This window comes from Acanthopagrus latus, chromosome 18 (genome assembly GCF_904848185.1).
Source record: "Acanthopagrus latus isolate v.2019 chromosome 18, fAcaLat1.1, whole genome shotgun sequence".
Taxonomy (NCBI): Eukaryota; Metazoa; Chordata; class Actinopteri; order Spariformes; family Sparidae; genus Acanthopagrus; species Acanthopagrus latus.
In genome coordinates this window covers 13,856,917-13,878,997 of record NC_051056.1, presented here as the reverse complement: position 1 = coordinate 13,878,997, position 22,081 = coordinate 13,856,917, and the positions used below count along the sequence as shown (strand labels likewise).

At 43.1% G+C, this 22,081-nt stretch overlaps 1 protein-coding gene across 2 annotated transcripts in view; it reads left to right on the top strand.

Annotated features, from left to right (window-relative positions):
* Positions 1-22,081, top strand: part of tenm1 (teneurin transmembrane protein 1) — a 192,145-nt gene that overhangs the window by 68,021 nt on the left and 102,043 nt on the right. For both annotated transcript variants that reach the window (XM_037076301.1, XM_037076300.1), the window contains exon 6: positions 18,735-18,908. In XM_037076301.1, coding sequence (XP_036932196.1) covers positions 18,735-18,908 — 174 coding nt within the window. The remainder of the gene's footprint in view (positions 1-18,734; positions 18,909-22,081) is intronic.

Genomic DNA, 22,081 nt, shown 5'->3' with positions numbered 1-22,081 from the left:
GAATAATTAAGCTCATTATGGAGGCACGAATGCCAGTATTTCATGTATTACCAGCATGATACTGCAGATACTGCTAACTGAATCAAGACATTTGCAACATTTAAAAAAAATACGACATATTCCTTTGCAGTCGTGCCAAGCTGGAGTCCAACATTTCAGGACGCTGGAGACGCTTCCCCCTCAAAATCATCTTGACGCAGCTGCTACATTTGGCCGGATCTTCGTGTTTTCTCATGATGCTCGGCCAAACTTGTACACCGCTCGCCGCAGTCGTCCGTGGTTTCGGCATGAAACTGAGCCGGTGTCTGATCTCACTCGCTAGGCGAAGGGGGAGGCGCAGAGTGACCGGCGGTGTAACGGCGAACACCTCGGTTGCGGTGGATCGCGAGCACTTGATGTGGCTCAATGATTCACCGTCCGACACTGATGGTTTGTCACCGATCCTCGCTTTTGACAGTTCGGTATCCTAATACCCACCTCGAATTAAATCCTTAAAGCTCTTTGTGCAAATGATGCGACTTGTTTATTAATTTGGGGAAAAGTAACCCGGCGAATAATGAGGTAATAATACTATGTCTCAAATTAAGGTTTCCAATTAGCTCAACAATGGGACGATGCATGATTGCGGAGATAACGCCGTGCCTGAGTGATTGCGGCGGATGCCCCCCTGCTGTGATTCGCTGAGGCAGTCCTCGTCTCTTTCTTTACTGCCCTCTTTCCTCTCCTCCCATACCCCCTGGTGTTGCAGGGGCCGCGAATAGCTTTGTTAATTTGTTTATCTCCCAACGTACCCCTCCCTCCTGCAGTCGTAGCTTGTTATTAAGCACAACACGGCCATCAGATATGAGGAGCAAGGCATTATGATAGCGAACGGGGCATTTAAGGAGAGATAGAGGACAGATTAAGATTGCATCTGTAATCTTGAGGAATATTGCTGCTGACAACACTGCCAGTAACTCATTTTCTATTCTAAGCCTCATTTAAGTTCTGCCTCCATTAAAAAAAAAAAACAGAAAAACCCTACGTACTATTGCTCCATCACGCTGTCAAAAAAAGAAAAGAAAAAGGAAAAGCTAATTAGAGTATTTTCTGCATTAATGAATGTCTTGCTGATTTAAACATTTACAATCCTCAGTTGTTGAACCGAATATGTGGAGAGGGCGTTGTGTGTCAGTTATGAGAGATAATCATCTCTATGGCAACGGGGAGAAGCTTCTGACGTAAATGACAAGAGCAAGTCAGCAGCACCCTGCAATCAAATAATCACCTCCGCATTTCGGTCGCAGCGCCACAGACACGGAGGCTGTCTTTATGGCTCTGTTGTGCGATACGCGCTGCTCCAGGGGACCTGCTGGTTCCATAAAGAACCAAATGACTCGTTAGCGGCTTTAAGTTCATTACTTTCACGCCGTTTCTTTCAGTAAATCTACTCGCACAGTTTGGCGGCAATTCGGAGCATCTGCCTCGAAAAACTGGGGCATCACTCACAGAGGTCAAACTCAGTGCACTCTCCGGATGAACCCATGAGAAAAAAAAAAAAAAAAAAAAAGATCACGCGATTGTGTGTCTGCGATTATTTCCGCAGATTATACTCTTGATTTGGTTTCCCTGCAAGCCGAAGGGGATGCATTTGAACGTCTCGATTCATGCCAGCAATCAGTCCACAAGACAGTTCAGGATTTAAGTCAAGAAAGCGAGAGATAAGAAGCGATATTTAGGAAACTGGACCAGCAGATCTTTGGTACTTTTGCTTGAAAATGACACCATAGCCGACCCACTAATCAACTGACTAATTGTTTGATTTTGTTTAACCATGATGTGAGCGTACTTAATAAGCAAGAATGTCACACATTTTCTTCTTTCACATTCTCAAAGGTGCTAATTTATTGTTTTATGTCATTTTTAAATTGAGCATCTTTCGGCTTTGCTCTGCTGGTTGCACAAAACAAGCAAATTTGAAGATGTCACCTTGGGGTCTGGCATGCATTTTTCACACTGTAGACATCGCAGCTCTACTTACCAAATAACAAATGATGTGCTTGGTGGCTAGAACTCAATAAGAGGCCTTAAGTCGCTCCCTCTTGATCTGGATTTCTCCTCCAAACGTCCTAGCAGGCCCTGTCTGTCTCAGCGCCAGGCTGATTACAGCTTATCATGAATGAAGTGCTTGTTCTGTTCTATGTTGTTGACCACCCTGGATACCAAGTAAAGAAATTACAACTGGGAACTGAGTAAGACATTATGCCAGCCATTCCCAATCACGCCAAGAAGATATCACACACATCATTTGGAACATTATTATTAGAAAGGATTCCTTAGTTTTGTTTTTTTTGTTTTGTTTAGTCCTCCATTTCTTGCCAGACACTTCAAAAAAACAGGAGCATAAAAAGACACACAAACCTCGTCTTATTCTCTGCTCATAGACATTAAACCACAATATGCAGACAGAAATGCAAGCAACGGGAAATGCTCAAGCTAACACGAGCAGATATTATCGCATAAGCTACCTACTGCTGCTGTAACCAATTTCTTTGTAAGAGTCACAATGTGTGACCACAGATGCCGAAAACACAACCCGATGGGAAACGTAATCATTTCGTCACTCTTTCTGCCACCGCATCTGCTATCACATACTGACGGTCTCAGAAGAGGTTATGGTGTAAACACTGGCAATGCCATGTTTGCTGCAGCCTGCTGTCACTGTTGCTGTTAATGTGATCCAAATGGAGTGGACCTATTGGCAGGGGTGGACTGAGAGTGGTAACCCAGATGACTAAAAAGTATAATCCTATTTATACCGAAGGTCTCATTAATCCTTGATGCTTTTCTACAATGTTATTAATATAATCATTGTCACTGTCATCATCATCATCATTACTATTATTATTATTATCATCATTATTATCATTATTGTTGTTATATTTTTTGTTATATTTACATGAAAGAGTGTGAAGAAGGAATGTGACTTTTAAATAATCCTGCCTAAGTTTGTTGCATTCATTGGATTTATTCTTAAACAGCCTATTCAAAATATAGACACTAAAGGACGTAGCATAGCCCACTAGCTTCAGCACCGTAGTGCTTGGTCCCCTAATGACGGGTTCCTGGACGTCAAGCCTGGGTATTGGAATGTAAGGTTTGAAAATGTCTACCAATATTCCAGGACTCATTTAATCAGGCACTCAAAGGAAGCTTGTAAAGCGCAACAATACACATTAAATAGTATGCTAATACCATCTTGTCCGTCAGTGGGGTCCTTTTGAACGTTATTGATCAAAATCCCTATTTGATCCATTCGATCCAATGATATAAGATGTTTAGCCTTTTTTAGCTTCATGCAGTAGCGTCAGTTGGCAATGAAAGCATCGAACAGGGCTCCTCATCTGATTTCCAGATTTTTTAAAGGGCTAGTTTCTTAGTAACTCCGTATTCCAGAGAACTCTGTCTTGGAAAATCGTGCAAGGAATCGTGCAAGTGTGGTGACGTAGAGAGGAGGCCCGTAAACAGACATTAGCATAAGTATTAGCATTAGCGTGTCAGCACAGTAAAGAAAAGGGAAACGGATGGGGAAACCACATTTCTGTCGGGGCAAGGGTGAGCTGCTAGCCACATACTGTATACTGTAGTATTGTAGTGTGCTTTAAGCTAGCACTGCTCAACAGTTCCAGAGTGTGCGTTTTGCTGACTGCAGAAATCTGCCTGAATCAATTAGCGGCAAATTTACAACAATTAGCTTTAATTATTTGTAAATATAGCTGAGAAAGCACTTCAGTCTTTAGCTGGTGGCAGTGAGGGAGGAAATCAGTTGTGAGCAGTGATTGGCGGATCATCACGCTGGCTCCCACAAATGCAGATGTAATGCGGAGACACACTGCTGGCCGGTCGACTGAGCCTGCAGCTCCCAACTTGCATAACTAGCAGCTGTTACAGTATGTGAATTGGGGCTGTAGCTGATGAAAGCACCTGAGGTAAAAAGTAGCTGATGCCTGCTCAAAAAGTTGGCACATCTGTTGCTAGGGCTGGTTGAAAGAGTGCTCCGTCTATTGACAAAGCTGTTAAGTTAGGAAGTCAGGGAGAGGAGTGGAGAAGGGTTGAGGAGAGGATGTTTATCCACAAAGTGTGCGGTGTGAAAAAGTTTGACACGGCAGCAGGTGCTCTACAATTCGACATAGTCTGACTCTTTGGTTGCGAAGCTCATGGGAGATGCAGACTCATGGCTCCCAAAGGTTAAATAACATGTGTGCCTGTTCAGACAAGCCAGTTGACCTTTTATGAGGTAAAACAATAAGCCAACACTTTCTCCTGTCATCCTGTCTACAGCTGAGGTACTGTCCAAAGTTTAGAAAAAAAAATATAGACTGGGAATCTAAATCACTCAATAGAATCCTTCAATTATGATAATTATGATAATGATAATCACTATTATCATTATTATTAGTGTTATTATTATTTAGCGGCTTCACTTTCAGGGTGTTGCTCATTGTCACTCTGTCATGGCTTCCTGCGATGCTTGAATAGAGCTGAGCCATTGTTATTGTTAATAGTAACACCTGTGCCTTCCCTACTATGACAAGTCAAACTGTCTGCTTTGAAAAAGGCCTATTGTCTTGGTGACGAACGAACAAAGACGTCACATCACTTATCAGCTTCAGATGATGTGTCCTGTTGACAACACTGTGTCCTCGCTCAACAGATTGGAAATAATATTCTGGGCTATTTTGGGTCCCTAATATTACTTTTGTGCGTATTGTGGCTGTGGTGCAGGAGGGAACTGTGTTCTCAGCAGGAGACATGAACTTACGTCACAGTATAGCGTGTGTGTGTGTGTGTGTGTGTGTGTGTGTGTTTCTCATTTTTTTTTTGTATTGATGAAAAAAGTAATACCCAATTTATGGGTAATGCAGCAAATTAAAGTTGTTAAGATGGTTACCATTGCATCATGTCACAACACGGCTGACCTGACCCTTCGAGTCGTTGCCAGTTTGTTGTGCCACCTAACTTTGCTGAAGCTAGCTGCCAATGCTAGCTAACTGACATCAACATTGCCTATGCTGATAAAGCTAACGTTAACATTGCTAACACTAACTAGCTAATGTCCAAAACGCTAGCTAGCTAATGTCCGGGCAGTACAAGGTGGGCACATTCTGTCAAACAAAGTCATTGTTAAGTTTTTGTTTGTTTGTTTGTTTGTTTTTTCTCCACAAACTGGCAACGAAACAGATATACCACCTGATACCTACTGGGCTATACTGACTACCATCAGAATTCTCACATGGAGACAAACTAAACAGTCATTTTGGACCAGACACAATTTTTCAAATTATGAATTCACAATCATGATGTCTTTTATTCTGCATTATTTTTTTTTTTTTAAATGAGTGTCTACACAAAATGATCTTTAAACAAATGAAAAATCCAAGCATTACCATCAAGCAGTGATGCTCATTGACTTGCAGTATTTTCCACAGTATTGTTATATGGAACAGCTTCCCCGATATAAATGGTCTGGTTTAATCCTGCAGACTGCAGACAAATGTGTATTGTCTCACAGTACATATTATCATATTTCTCACACATACTGTCTGGAGAGATAGCCGACTCGGCTCTATCTATTGCCTGCACCACTGCTCCTTATTCCCACTGAGGTAACAGTTACCGGTATATCTGAAATAGTGCATTTGTGTTGTGTATTTTATAAAACACGTCGTAAGTTTGAGATTCAGTCTTAACGTGCAAAGTAATTAAGGGAATGTCCCAACAGAAAGATAACGTGTACAGCTCCCTTGCCAAATATATATCAACGAACCAATGAAGAAAAGGACAAAGAATCAGAAGGATAGTCTGACTCTTAACTGGAAAAGCTCAAATAGGCTTTTTCACTCTGGTGAAGATCTGCTTCTGTTATTCACTGTGAACTGTGTCTCACATGCAATCAGACAGCACAATCTGAAGGCCGTTGCCCACATCCTGTACATTCTCATGGTTGTACTGAGGAGGAAATGCTTCATAAAAGTTTCGAACACTTAGTAATAAAAGTTCCTGAAGCTGGATGTTGGCAGCGTATAGCACGAGTCCAGACAGTATGAGGAATTACAATTTGTAAAAAAAAAAAAAAAAAAATCACAAAAGACACATGATCGTATATGTTAAATGCAGTGCATTCATTAGCTTGTATCAAGTTTGTATTGTAGCAAGAACCTCACTGGAATAATAAAAATCTGTGAATTGGTGACGGCAGTCTGTTCTGATAGCAGGTGTCGGGCAGGAGGCCAGAGAGTGTGTACAGAGGTAAAGTCAGGGGGGTCAGTTGAGTCCGGTGACGGCTGTCGGGATGAAGCTGTTGAGGTGTTGAGTCGGTCTGGCCCTAATGAAATGTTACCTTCTCCCGGAGGAAAGTTTCTGAACAGGTGGTCACCAGTTTGTCCAGGGCAGCGACGATCCTCTTCATTGTGCGGCTCTGTCAAGGAGGGCAACTGGCAACCAATTATCTGCTCAGCAATGCTGAGTGGGTGAGATTGGCCTGCTACAGCTTGTTTCCAGTAGGGCCCGGAAACAAGGAGCATTTGTATTAGGAGTGTACTGGCTCAGCAGAGTTTAGTCGGACACAAAAAAGCTGTCACACGCAGTGACTCAATCGCAGTATACAGCAATTCTGCTGTGCTATTGGCCTTATTGTCTTTGTCTCAACAGATGTTTGTAATCTGCTCCATAATTATAGCTCACACTGAGAGGGCTTTTATCTTTGAGTCACTATGTTTGCCTGCATTAGTGCCTATATTGGAGTGTATGTGTTTACATATGTAGAATATACTATACTCATTTTCATTTTCAAAGAAATTCTGGTTTATGGGTTTATTCACTGTTACACCGGAATCTAAAGGTGCAATATGTATATCACCGTGTAATGTCACCAAAGTAAGACTGCTGCTAACTGTAGCTACCGTGGTAGCTGTGGCTAGCTGGTTAGCATGCTAACTTCAGCAGATATCTCTGTAACATAATGAATTGTTTATTAGCTTTCCTTAAATCATTCTAGTTAATTTTCACTTCAACTTAGATTTAAACATAAACCTAAATTCTTAAATACTGCACCTTTAAAAATCAGCAACACAAATTTCAGGTAAAAAAAAAAAAAAAAAAATTATTTTATTTATTTATTGTATCTTTTCAAATTCAATCACTCAGGGGGGAAAAACAATAACAATGAGCCTCACACCTGAGCTCGAATATGTGTGTGCGCAAGCATGTGCATGTATGTGAGACTATGTGTGTGAGACTGTGTGCGTGTGTGTGTGTGTGTGTTTGTGTGCGCTCCTCACCCCCAGCTTCTTTCAGCCAGCTGCTTCATGCCTCATTGGGGTCTGTATTGATTGGTCCAGTTTCTCTTTGTTTTCAGTCCTCTATTTTGGTCGTCTGATGCAGACTCTAAGAAACCCACTGGCCTTTGCTAAAACTGCCCTAACAGCTCCAGAAGCCTTTGGTAAAATTGCTTTAAATGGCTAGACACACTCTGGTCAGAAGGCTCTGAATGGCAAGAGAGCCCTTTTGGTAAAATGTCTCCAGAAGGTCAGAGAGGCTGCAATGAAGCCGCCTCAATAGCTCCGATAGTTCACCGAGCAAGTGCACGCACACACACACACCCGCGTGCGTGGCAACTCACACCTTCTTTTTCTCTCTCTCTCTCTCTCTCTCTCTCTCCGTCATCCTCTCTGTGACGCTCGCACACACACAAACGCAGTCGCGCACCCACGCACAGACACACAGGGACCGAGCTGCGTGTGACTGCGAGCGGCGGTTGTGAGTCGCTGTTTGTCTGCAGTGTTTCAGCTCTCAGTAGTGGTTGATGGTGGCTGCCAGAGGGGGAATGTAACATGGCGCCGATTCCCTTCTCGTTTAACACTATTCTGTCTGTTGCAACATGACTCAGCCTTTCAGAAAAAAAAGACCACATCAGTAAGACAGCGAGTGGGAGACAGACGGGGAGAATGGGGGACTCTGACAGAAAGGGAGAGGGGGCGTGATTAGAAATGAAAGAACAACGGAGAGACGCGCGAAGCGGGGAGCTGTGATCTGTTGGACTTGGTGTACCGTCGCTACCGTGACTAACTAGATGACGGCGACAGCCGAGTCCTGCTGGTAAATAAACACCAGGATATACGGCAAAATCAACCTCCGCTCTTCCTTTACCCCTCTTCCCACCATTTTTATCCCGTTTATCCAAACAGGACTCCCCAATCCAGATATGCAAGGTCACACTGATCATGACTGCCGAGGGGTACACACCAGCGAAGACGTCCCGCCCTTACTCACACACACACTCGTGTGCACAAGCAAATGTCAGCAGACGAACGTTCACACACGCAAACATACACTCTTAAACGGTCATGACAGTGGTATTAGTGGCTTTCAAGGGGGCGGCAGAGGGGAGTAAGAAAAACACTTTAGCACCTCTTGTCTGTCAGAGTGGCGCGAGGGGCCGACAGGCGCGAGAGCAGGCGGACCCCCAGGCTCTCAGTCTTTACTCTAACGTTGACTTAGACGCAGATGGCTCTGAAGTCCCTCTCCTTCACTCTCCTTCACACTTGTTTTCCCCATTTGTCTCTTTCCCTCCTTCTGACGCCTCTCTCCCCCCTCCGCCTGTGTCTTTCATCTCCCTCCTCTCCCTCTTTCTCTCCCCTTGCCTTTCTTTCTCCCATCCCTCAGAAGTTGTGGCTTAGCTAGAGGCTGACACAGCCATGCAGAACTCGGATGAGAAATTGCTTTTACTGTACATGCTAAACTACACACTAAATCGAATGACTGATGCTCTTGAAAGTGTTTGCTGCAGGGCAAAGCCAGCTGTAGTCTTTGGTTGTCAGATGGAATATGGTTGGCGGTTAGCTATGTGTATGAGCGAGAAGAACTTGGCAATAAGGCCCGGGTGTGTTTCCGCTTGTGTGAGAGTATTGATAAATCATTTTTAACCGACTGCAGCGCTACCTTGGCTGTAATGGGTATCGATAAGACAGTATATTCACAGTCAATCTCGCCCATTGTGTCCCGCAGCCCAGCCCAGCACTGTTACGAACAGCAGATAGCCGCATGTAGTGTAACACAGGCATTAAAACAGGAATGCGTGCACACACACACACACACACACACACACACACAATTTTCTTTTCTCCATCTCCCACTCTTTCTCCCACCACGAGTGTGAAATCTAATCATCACTGGAGCCCACAATCATTTCTATCTAATCTCGAGACACACACATGCCTGACAACAACAATAGCAGCAACTGCAAGCTCGCATTATCTCTGCTCCTTCCAGCTCCAATAGTCTCCCTTTTAAAAGCTGCCTATCCGGAGAGAATGGTAGAGAGAATTTAGTGGCTCAGGGTCGCCATCTACTCCAATCACAGTAAGGATGTGCCGCCTGTGCGTCTTTGCATTTCAAGCTATTAATGGAGGGTTTTTTTTTTGGTTTTTTTTTGTCACGGCAGCCATGCTAACTTTAGCCACAAGTTTCCACCAGCTTGGATTGTTCTGCTCTCTTTATTTCCTCTCTGTGGTAGCTTAAGTACACCTGAAAAAGCCACATCAAGGACCGCTTTCTCTTACTACTGAACTGTCTCAGTCGCTCCGTGCCGTTCTCTCCAGCCTGCCACATCCTCGCACATCTCGGCGGGGTAGCCGACAGCGAGGGTACTGCACAGAACCCCCTCACAGCAGTGCCGTCCTATTACCTCTGGCAGTCATCTCACTGTCACACTGATCAATGATTCATGTGTGCGAGGGCCTCGGCCTGTTAGCTCGCTGCACTGCTGCTCGCTGTCGCCACTGTGCAGCCCACCGCCGCTGCCTCTCCTGTTATAATGACTGGACTCACTCAGAGTGTCTCTCTAACGTGTGACGGTTATGTGAGTTCTTGCAGGAGTGCTAGAGAGAGAGAGAGAGAGAGAGAGAGAGAGAGATGGACACTGAGAGCGAGATGGATAGACAGACAGGAGAAAAAGAGAGTGAGAGTGAAGGATCATGCTGAGCACATGCTGCTCACATAACTGACTACATGCTGTGTCTAAGTGTGTGTGTGTGTGTGTGTGTGTGTGTGTGTGTGTGTGTGTGTGTGTGTGTGTGTGTGTGTGTGTGTGTGTGTGTGTGTGTATTTTGTGTCCACACATAGGATCAAAAAATGTGTCAAATCCTATAAGCAATACAGTTAAGGAGTGAAGAGAACTGCTGATTCCTGGGGCATTTTTTCTTTCTTTTTACTACTGTGCATTCACATTTGAAATGTTCTTTTAACGACGTTCTAAGTGTTCGCTGACATAGACACGGAGCACACTGATGGACGGGTGCTTAGGAGAACACATTAAAACTAAAACGTCCCCAGTTTGATTTCATCTTTGGACCGCTGATTATTTTTCTCCTTCAGCTTCCTGTCTGTATCTGTACCGTGAGCTTTCTAAACTATTTAAGATTCAAAATTCTGACTTTAAACATAGAATTCTGAGAAATAAAAAGAAGAAAAAAAAACATTGCCTTACGTGGCCCTCATCCTCTTTTTTCCATAATTTTTGGGTATAGCGTATAGTTTTAGATGCAATACATTAAACAGGATCCTCGGCTGGCATTTCTTTGGGGGAAAATAAGTTACTCATTCACGATGTTGCTGCTTTGGGGAATTTCAACCCAAAATGTGATGGTGCATTTATTTAAAGAAATTTGACTTTTGGAGAAATATGAATATTTGGTTTCTCAACAAGAGGAGGATGCGAAGATTGTGTGACCTTTAAACAGAGCCAGGCTACAGCCATTCCTCCTGTTTCTAGCCTTTTTGCTAAGCTAAGCTAACCTGCTGCTGGCGGTGGCTTTATAATTACTATACAAACATGCACGCAGTATTGTTCTTCTCCTCTAACTCCTTGCAACAAAGGAAAAACTTCATACATAATGCATGAAAAAGACGTAGTTTCCTAATGTCAAACCATTTCTCTAAACAGCCGAAAGTGCAGGTTTTCATGAAGCATAATGCCCGGCACGGACTACATACCTGAGCAGGGTGTGTGATTTCAGATGAAGTATTTGTCTGGTGAAATGAAAATCTTGTCATCTTTATTACTGATAGCCATTATCAAAGACAAACCCAATGTAAAACTAGGTAGCATGCATGTTGACGTTCTGTGCCATGAGTGCTCAGTAGTCATTACCATATCATTATGTGAGTGACCACAGCCATCTTCAAACTTTAACCACCCTATAAACTATGTGACTGTATCTGCAAAGTGGAGTGAGTATCACCTTGAAACAATCTGGAAAAAAAAAAACAAACAAAAAAAACAGAAATTCAACTCTGTGGTGGTTATAGTGTGTTCAAGACCACAATTTTCCACAGTGACACACACACACACACACACACACACACCACTCTCTCTCTCACCAGGTGAAAACAATACCACCTCTGCTGTCGCAGCCGGTAAACATAGGGCTGGCAGTAGCAACACTGCAGCAGCAGCAACACCGCAGCAGCAAAGCTGTGTGGATCCCACACATGTGCGAGCTGAAGTAGTTCAGCAACACAGCTGTCAAGCAGAGGTAGAGGTAGGCAGTGCACACTGTGTGTAAGCCTTTTACAGGCTGACACGCTGGATGCCTGTGTGCTGCGCGGCGGCGGCTGCGCTGCTGAGCTGCCGCTGCTCACTCCTGTGTTTCTGTTGACACAAGCTGCGTTGCTGCTGCAGCGCGGCTCCTGTCTGCCCTATGCGTTCACGTGGAGTTTGCCTCTGATAATTATCAATAATAATAATATGATGATGTGATTTTCATTCATCCCCTTTGAATAAGTGAGAAAGCATGAGGGGGAAAGAGAGGGAGGGAGGGAGGGAAAGTGGAAGAAATGTGAAAGTGAATGAAAGATGCACAGGAAGGAAACTGACCTGCAACCTTTGCGTGTACTCTCTTCATGTCGGTGAAAAACACCTAGACATACAGACATTAAAACTGCTGGTATGATGTCCATGTGACTGTCTATAAGTCATTTTCAGCTCAATTTTGATGTTGGTGTGTTGTGGTGGAAATAGACTCGAAAAATTGGTTGTGCCCCTGTGAAATGCTTTAGGAGAAAAGCTAGGTTACAAGCTGAATAAACAGTACAGTGCAATATAGACTGGTTCGAATCTTATTTATGAAGCAGAACTTATTCAGCGATGGTCATCTGACCTGTTGTGTTCCCCAAGGCTCAATCCTTGTCCCACTGTCTTTCTGCAAAAACGTGCCTCCACAAAGACATGTGGTGCATAAAAACACATTTTAGTACTATTGTTATGCAGGAGCCATGCAAATTTATGTCCCATCAAAAACTAGTGAAGAAGGTCATTTTCGTCACTTATTATCTTTCGGATTGTCTGTCAGACAGAAAGAAAGTGCTGAATGTCCCAAAGTTTCTCCAGCTGAATGAAAACAAATCAAAAAATAATCATGTTGGGTCCTCTAACGTCTGTCCCATTTTTACAAGAACATTTTGTCTCCCTGTCTGGAACTGTCAAACCTTCAGAAAAAGACCCTGGTGGAATATTTGACACTGATCATTCATTTGCGAAACAACAAGTTACAAAGGTCGTTCAAATGGTTTTATCATTATTTCATATTTGGAAAAAAAATATAGCTTTTGTCATTTGGATTGCATTTAATTGTGACAGTAGGGGCCCAGGCAGGAAACATGAATCACTCGGAAAGGGAGAAAGAGGGGGATGGAGTGAAACAGTAGTGGATGAAAAAAAAGGGGGAGTCCCACCGACGTGCAGAAGGTTATGATGCATTTATGGCAACACTTCTCCATTCTAGCGCGTAGCGCAGCCTGTATGGCACGGCATCACATTTTCTCCTCTGGAAGGATCCTAGAAGGCACCTTATCACATTCTCTTGCGTCACAGAGGCACCCAAGATGAAACTTTTTCTGTGCCAGTGAGATGCAACTAAGATTGCTAAACCGGGGATGCTGCAGCTGCATTGTATGAATTGCAACCACCACTGGGTCCTCCATATTTCCCTTTTTACTGTGGTTTTAAATGATATTTTTTGCACTTACCTTGGTGATTCGTTGCACACACGCTTGCCTTACACAGAATTGCACTCAGATAATTACCAACGATTGAGAATCTGTCACGTCGATGCTCTTATTTTCTCTGATGAATGTTGACTAAATGACATTATGTGAAATGGTGTATTAATGCTAGTCAAAATTTGTCCCGAATGTATAAAAGCCAATATGTTTCCTGACACCATACTGGAGCGGTGAGGTCGATGCTGTAGAGGACATTTAGACAGCTGAAAGGAGCCTCCTGTTTTGAACGAGGAGGGCTCCTCTTACTTCTGTGTGGGCGGGTGAGACATATCTTTAAATCAAAGCGTGTGCATGTAGAGGCATTTGAAAGTATAAATGTTTAAACTAGGCACAATTTAGGAGAACACAACAGCACAACAACATTTTACATTTAATGAATTTTGTAATAGACATAGCTTAATGAGCCCCTGGACTACGGCGCTCCTGTTGCCGTAAACAGGGCTCCTTTCCGTCCTTGCAGAGTTTGAGTTGGCAGTGATCACGAGTCTGTCTGTTCTCCTGTTGTCTGACACTGACCATCAGTTCCTCTACACGTAGTTGAGCAGAAACAGTAAAAGGTTGCTCAGTAACAAACAGAGAGTGCACCTCCTTCTGCCTGTGCTTCTGCCTTCCCCTCGTCTTCTTTTTTGTTCTGTCCACTTGATGTCTTTTTCTCCACTTGGACAGAAATGTGGTCTCAATGCATGTACAAGAAAGTTTTTTTCCCCCCAAATCTTCAGTTTTAATTTAATTTTCTGCAGAATTTATTTCTTTTTAAATACCCGAGGTGTGTTGCTACTACAAAACCTGCGTTTATCCACCTCATTTTGTTTTGGACCAAAAAGCAAGGATGAGTTGTTTTTCCCTCTGATGGACAGGTTAGCAATTAGGGCTGTGAGCCTCTTCACATCCTCCCTTTTGACTTTAAAATGTTGAAACACAGAATATTTGGACAACCGGTTACTTTGGATACGACTTCTTTCAAATAGAACGTGCTGTCTTTTTATGTTTCTTTCCTGTTCACGACTGACGAAAGTGCCATTATGCATTAATTTATTTTCTCACTTGACGATATATGAGCATCAAGGAGGCATCTGCTGTCTCTGTTGACTTGCGTGTCTGTTTAATTTCAGCCATACAAAACGTTTCTGTGTTTCTGCCGTTACGCTTGATTTCAGCAGGTCAGTGGGTTTACATAATATCAAGATGTGACATTTAAAAAGATATATATGTTTTAACATTTTCCTTTGAAAGCTCATATATTTATCACATTTAGTGAAGTTACTTTGCGCTTTCTTTGTCTCTGTGACATTTTCTGGCCTGTTATCAACATGTAGACGATCTAGCATTTTTTTTTTTTTTTTTCATGCTGCATACATTGAGATGAATAAAAATAGAAATGATGAACACCGTTTCTGCAGTTATGCTGTCAAAATGCACAACGGAGATACAGTAAGGCTTTTTTTTTTTTTTTTACCATTTATCTGTTATTCTTAGGTAGATCTATTTTGACTATCCATCCATTACTTTTGATAGTGTTTCAAACATTTATTCAGTACTTCTAGCAAACAATATCAGCCAGAGTCATTGTCATAGCTAATAGCTGTCATAGCTTAACTACTCATTCATTACATTGAGCTAGGCATTTCTGCCAGTTATTTATTACTTTTAGTAACTATTTGCTGTTATAGTGAAGATAGCAAGGAGTTTCTACCACTTATTTATAACTGTAACTATCAATCATTTTATTCTGTAAGCTTGCCTAATTTTAGCTAACTATTTTAGCTTTTTGTTTCTATTTTAACACAAGCGAATTTAACCATCTAGTCTATCCATTACAAGGGGTGTCACGATTCTCCAAATCCTCGATTCGATTACATTTTTGATTCTAAGGTCACGGTTCGATTCGATTCTCGATTCTTGAATCCGTTACTTAAAGCTATTCTAACTAGGTGTTTCAGTCATCTGTTTTTTGCTGCATATTCTTATTAACATTATGTTTTAGGCAAATAACCAGTACCTGACAGGGCAAACCTGCAGGGGGATTGTATACCAGCATAGAAATAATTGGCTTCTTGGCAATTTTATGTCATAATATAGACTTGATATCTACCTGCTTTATTTTAGAGCACATATGACACATGACAACAATCTTATGACATGAGCTGTCACAGTTTTTCAAAAAGGACCCAGACTCACAGACACGGAGGCGGCAGGTTGAACAACAAAAAGCAAGTTTTCATAACGACAGCTCAGGTCCAAAACTCAAAAAGTCCAAAATGCAAGTAACAACGAGGCAGGCAACAAAAAAAAGCAGAATCCAGAAAGCAGTGCTCCAAAAACAGAGGGGAAACCCATAAAGCCATGGGGAACATACGAGGAACACAGGGAACACGCAAAGACTTGGGAACAGACGCAGGAGACTCAGCGTGAAAACAGATGAACCAGCAAAGAGTAAAGGAAAAACACAGACTTAAACACACGAGAGCTAATGAACAAATGAAACAGGTGTACGGGAGAGAAAAGGAGAGGAAAACCAGACAAAGACAGAGGGGGAGGACAAACTTTCAACTTAAAACTGGAACGCGACAGAATTTAAACTGAGGACCATGACGGCAACATGTCTCCAAGACAACTGAGCAAACTGTATCCTCTCTTCTAGTCAGTAGACCCTGGATTGGACTATTTCTCAAGAATTTTCTCAAGGTCAAGAATGAGCCTTTGCCCATAGCAGTAGCTCATTTTTTGTACTGATTCAATCTGTGGAGATTCATGTCCACGATTCAAGCCTTTGAAGACCCCCACCTGCAGCAAAATAATCAGACTTGCTCGGCAAAATAAACAACTCCCTCTTCGACTGTATCCCCGATTTTAAACCAAAATGCGAGCCCTGGTCCTATCCTCGCCTGTGGCCTCATGAGTGCTTAATTAAATACCCAGAATAAACCTGGTCAAGTGAAGAACAAGTCTTAACAGGCTGCTGTCATCACTGCTCTTCATAATGCTGTGAGGACCCCAGGTACTCAAAAAGTACAAGAGAGCAGACTTGCACCCTCAAACACCGTCCTCTCCTCATCATGCTCCCAGGTTCTTATCTCCCAGCTTGAGCCCGTGTGTTGTTTGTGTGTGTGTGTGTGTGTGTGTGTCCTCGCGCTCTCTGACTCTAGATGCTAAGTGTTCAGGCAAAAGGTCAACAGCCATAAAACAAGAGAGCGAGAGAGTTGGAGAGAGAGAGGCTGATGAGCAGGACCAGGAGAAGTAGGGTCTGAGGGTCTTTCGAGGATGGACCGAGTGGTGAAGAGGAGGAGATAGGAGAGCCGGTGAGGACTGTCGCTGCAGAGTCATTACTGGAGTGGGTAACACTTGGCGAATGGAGGTGTGTGTTGTGCGAGGGTGAGTCGGGGGGTGGGGGGGGGGGGGGGGGGTGCAGGGCATCGGGGGAACAAGGAGAGAAAGAAAAGCAATTCAGATGAGAGGAAGTGAGGAGAGAATGAAGTATGAGAGACTGAATGGTGGAAATGCTAAATGTATCAGTTTGGGAATAACTTGTCATCCCTCACTGAGCACTCTTACAGTCTAATTTATGAAACTGTGATAGGTTGTTCCACTCCGCTGCGTAATATAATGCAGTACAAACAGTGATGATGCATACAAACTTACATTTGTAGGTGCAACACCATATTTCATGTCGAATTCCAATGGAAGAGAGTTGATAATGGGCTCCAGCTCAAAAGAGATCTCTGCAGGATCGTCTCTTAATGTATCATTGTTAAATACAATGTTATTCTGACAATCATCAGTGTGTTTTTCTGCCGCCCGTCTGCTAAAGATGGAGTACTTACAGTACCAGACAAGCAGAGGGGGGATTTTGCTGGCAACTAAACCCATGAAATTGAATGTACAAGGCAGATCATTTGGGTTACTGTTTATCATGCTTTTTTTTTTTTTTTTTTTGCAGCATCAGAATGAGCCATCACAACTTATTTCACACTGATGTGTTAATGAGAAAATCCCCCACATTGCATGTTTTAAAAATGAAAACTGCGTTGAAGACGAGGGGTGGGGGGGATGAATTAAAATGAGTAACTGGTACCCACACTGATGTGAGGAATCTGTGCGTGTCCATGTCTGGTCTCGTCACAGGCTGACAGTTCAATTAGTCTGAACTAAATGATGCATGACGTCTCCCTCATGGCCCTAGTAATCGTCAGTGTTCTGCTTTGAAGAGCTCATATTGTGCATGAGTAGATAGCAAAACCAACAGTGGCTAGGGCTAGTCACAAGTTGAAATGTTGGAATGTGTGATTTGCTGATCCCCCATAGATGCCAAAGTGGAGCATGGGACCAAATTGGCTTCAGCTCTCAGAGCTCATCATGGATTTGCTGTAGTTTTTCAGAGAAAATAGTTCCTTTTTTTTTTCTCCCTCTGCTTCTGCAACAGAAAGTGACTGCAAATGGCTTTGAACTATCTGGAGTTTTAATTAGGTATTCCTCATCACCTGGGGATCAAGCGTGGGCTAGCGTGTAGGCGTGTGTGCGCAGGCGTGTGCATTCGAGCATACATGAAAGTAGCGGGCGCGTTGGCGGCACTTGTGCGAGCGCACGCTCTACCTGTGTGCATGCGTTGGTCACGCTGTATAATTGTGGATTTGTTTTTCTAAGCAGCCATTTTGTGCGAGCGTTTGCAGGCGCGTGTCAAGTGCCTTTTCTGGGTGTCGGCAATCAGCAGACAGAAGACAGACAGCGAAGATGTTTGAAGTCGTTAGAAGTTCCTTACCTTGATCTGCACGCAGCAGCCGTCCTCTGACTGCCACCAGCGCAGAGTAACTTTGTGATTTGAGTCTTTGCTTTTGTTTGATGTTCCGAATGTGTCAGAGGAAAAAAAAAAAAAAAAAGAAAGGATCCTGCAATGATTTATTTCATTTGCTTTGTTCTTCGTATCAGCAAAGGGACGTTACCTTTTCAGATTCTTTAAAAGTGGAAAACTAAAGCGGTTCTTGGCGTACAATCTCACATGAATGGAACCTGATGATTTGGTCAGAGGAAGGTGAATGTTCTCGCTGAACGCTTTATTGACAGCCTTGCAAGACGCTAATTAATTTCCTTAATGGGCAGGTGTTAGTTGTTTTTATTTAACAGCGCGCTGGATTGTTGTCCTAGTAAACAGTTTTATGAGTGGGAGGGGGAAACCAGTATCCTCCCATACCCTTTGTTGTTTAAAAGGCCCATATGGATTGTGAATCGGCAGCAGCTTTCAAAGCATCATTAGTCATGCATAAAAGACTGTGTTAGCGCTTTAATACCAGCCCTGGGCACAGGCTCTGAAGATCTGTCTTAATTGCCCACCTCTGCCACATTCTATGTTCTTCTATGCGTGTGTACGTGCATAGGCTGACGTGTGTGCGCGCGCGTGTGTGTGTGTGTAAGAGCATGTGCATTTTTTGTGTATTTGCTAATTGTCCGCTGCCTTGCCGGGCACTAATAAGCACACAAAATGAGTGAGCGCTCTAAGACGGGCATTAAAGAAGACTCAGACACACCCCTCTGCATGCCTTGAATAATGATCTTTTCTCTCTCTTCTTTTCCTCCCGCCTTTGACTGTGTGTGTGTGTGTGTGTGTGTATGTGTGTGTGCACGCGTGTGTGTGTTTTTAGCCGTCCACCTGTTAGGTCTGACCTGGCATCTGCGGCACGGCGAGAGCCAGCTGTATGAGAACGGCCTGAGCTCGGCGGACCATCAACAGGAGGACCGCAGCAAAACCAGACCCACCAGTTCCATCCACCTGCTGGACACACTCAACCCTGAAAACACACACGCCGGTGACAGAGGTGAGCTGACACCCGCAGCACACACTATAATAACAGATGTTCGGCACTCCACTAATGACGGGATTTGCCTGTCAGTAACAACAAAGCAAGCGTACTATGGTAATTTGTTGTTTTTCAGATAATGAATGTATTGAAAGAATGCTGGCTTAGAGCATTTCTCTTCAATTCACTTTAACGGTGATTGGCTGCTTGTATTTTGCAGTTCGGTGACATTTAAAAAGCAAAAAAGGTGAAATCAGCAGGGTGTTTAGTAAAGCAGGATTGCTTATTAAACCACGCTAATTTCAATAGACAGGCTTATTTTGAGGAGATTCTGTTACTAGAGGGCACAGTAAACCCACAGTGATGTCACCAGTCGTATCGCTGTTACGCCTCTTACTTAATTTTTTTGGTGTATTTACTTTAGATAGGACCATACTTTACAAAATGAATGTCATGCTGTATCGAAGAAGACCTGAGATTTGCAATTGGCGATATAAACTCATGAGGAAATAATCTGCTGGGGTAAAAAAAAATCAAGTGAGAAGTAGGGTCCTTTTCTCATAAGCTTGCTTTTATTTTGAAACCAGTAGAGTTTTTTCCCTGCTGGTTATTAGAAAGATACGGGTTTGTGGTTGCACTTCCATGTTGGTTTTGCTTTTCAGACCAGGAGTCAAATATTTCATGCAGCCATTAGTCCGACCTAAGTTATCCTCAAAACACATCTCTCCACATTATGTTTTCAGGCAAAGCTTTAGGCTTGTTACAGTCAATCTGGCAGACATAATTTCTGTCTATTTCAATGTTCCTACATGAGGGTTCTTTTTTTTCTTTTTTGCTGCTGCTGCTGCTGCTGCTGCATTGAGAACATGAGTTACTTTGTAGTGTCAGTTTTATCCCATTTATTTTTATGCCGTTTTCAGTCCTAAAGGGGAACCCTTCTGTATTTTGTGGCACCAGAATAATTTGTACAGATTCTGATTGCCTCGAGTGATGCCACTCAAGTCAGGTTCATTTGTGTGTGAAGACTACAAGTTTGAAAGTACTAAAGTCTGAGGATATGGAGTTAGAAAGAAATGAGCTTCTCAAGACATCTGCAGCTCCCTCCTCATCTCTGCTCATCCCAGTCACTAGAATAAATGTTAGCCAATAATGTTTCTGCTAAACCACAGATAGAGTGAAACTCAACGTTTCTTTATGCTGCAGCTTAAGTTTGTTTAGGCTGAATTTTCTATTTCTCTCATGTCACAATTCTCTGCCTATAGCCTGTTTATGTTTAGGCACAAAAAATCACTTGGTTAGGGTTAGGAAAGCATCATGGTTTGTCTTATTTCACCAACATCACTGTTTGAGATAGTCAGACTTTTGAGTTGCCACCAAAACGGTCAGAAATGTCTGCACGTCTCTTTAAAAAAAACACCTGGCTTTGAAGGCTAAAAAGTGTTGGGAAATGTCCCCAGGTGTCCTTAAAAATATTCACTGGTGTGACACAGCTGTTTGGCTACCTTGTTAGCTGGTGAAACTGAATAGCAAAATTAGCATAACACACACAAATGTCTGTGTGAGCAGTTGCCAGTCAAGTTCCACCTACTGGCTCTGCTGCGCTGATTTTGATCCTTTGTCTCGAAACTCTCCGTTTTTCACATCTGACAGTGTTTTATAGGGGTGCTATATCAGTGGCGGGGTCTTTGGAGGATCTGCACAGTGCTCCATTCCATTTCCATGAGCATATGTGTTTGTAAATGCCCTGAAATTATTATAAAGCCAATGAATTTGAAATGCTGGTAACATGTTCCCTCTCTGTGAAGGAAATTAGTCCTTCTCTGATATGCCAAGCCGTTAAATGGTGCATGTAATACCATATCATTTTCAGCACTTCTTATCCAAACAAAGTTTACATGACAAACGCGCATCACAAAGTCTGCGAGCGAGGTTACTGAGCTAACACTGACTTATAGAAGCGATGACGTCATCTGTACTTTTGTTTGACATTCTGCTGAAAGTTCTCCTCTTCTTTGATCAGTGGATTTGATTGCTGCAGCATTTGAGTATTAGCGTGCCATACGTTACGTGCTGCTCTGTGATTTTCTTCGCTGCAAATTGATGTGGTCGGTGCAGTGATGTCTTTCTCTGCTCATGCAAGCTAGAAATAGACTTAGTGAAACAGGCTGTATAGATAAGTCCACGCTCGCACACACGTGCGTGGCAAAGGTCAGCTCAAATACATATATGTGAAGACAGCTCATGTGTTATCCTCTCTTCTATAGCTGAGTATTTATGTCATTGTTCTCCTGTCTTCATGTCTGCACATTTAATGAAATAAAAATCCTGCCAACACACTCTTGGCTACAGGATGTAATGGAGGCACAATTATGGGACTGCTGGTAAGAACAGAAAATCCTCTTGAAATGTAAATATGAACATTTAAACGTTGCGACTGGAACATGTTGAGGCTGACTATATATCCACTGGCATGAATTCCAATCAGCTTCCCTTGCATTGGGGCTCTGGCTTGCATGCAAAACAAACTCGGCACAATGAATGTGCCAATGCGATAGACAGACATCAGTCCAGAGATCAGGCTTGAACTGATTACTCATTTATTAGAAAGGCAAGGTAATTGGTTAATCATGTTCCCTCTTAGCCAGTCCGTGACTGGAATAGCTTCTCTCCACTCGGCCGTCTCTCAACTAGCCAGAGGAATTACTAACACCGATTTAACCCCATGACATGGGACATTAATTGTGAGTGTTCCAGGTCATGAAGTCAGGCAGGACACAGCAACCTTCACGCTTACACTGACTCTGATGGATATTACATTGGATGCTGTTGGAGCCCATGTTCAGCACTTATCCGGGGAATGTGCGAGCCAAACTGCAACCCGCTGCAATTTGGGCAACCTGAGACATCCCTGAAGCAACTATTCTTGATGAATCCTCACATTCTGAGGATTAACGCACTCATCAGTAGCTAAATCCTCCGATAGAGCGCGCAGGGGTCATGGAATTCACTTCCGAGTGTTGCGTCACAACAATCTATTGTTTCAATTCCTATTGCTTTATATGCTTGATGTAAGCTGGGGAAATCAAAATGGGCAAAGCTAAGCCGTTGATGCAGGGGGCTCAGATTAATAAAATTGGCACGGTGGAAGGTGGTCCCCGGACAGGGGAGGGCCAGAGAGATTAGAGATTAGA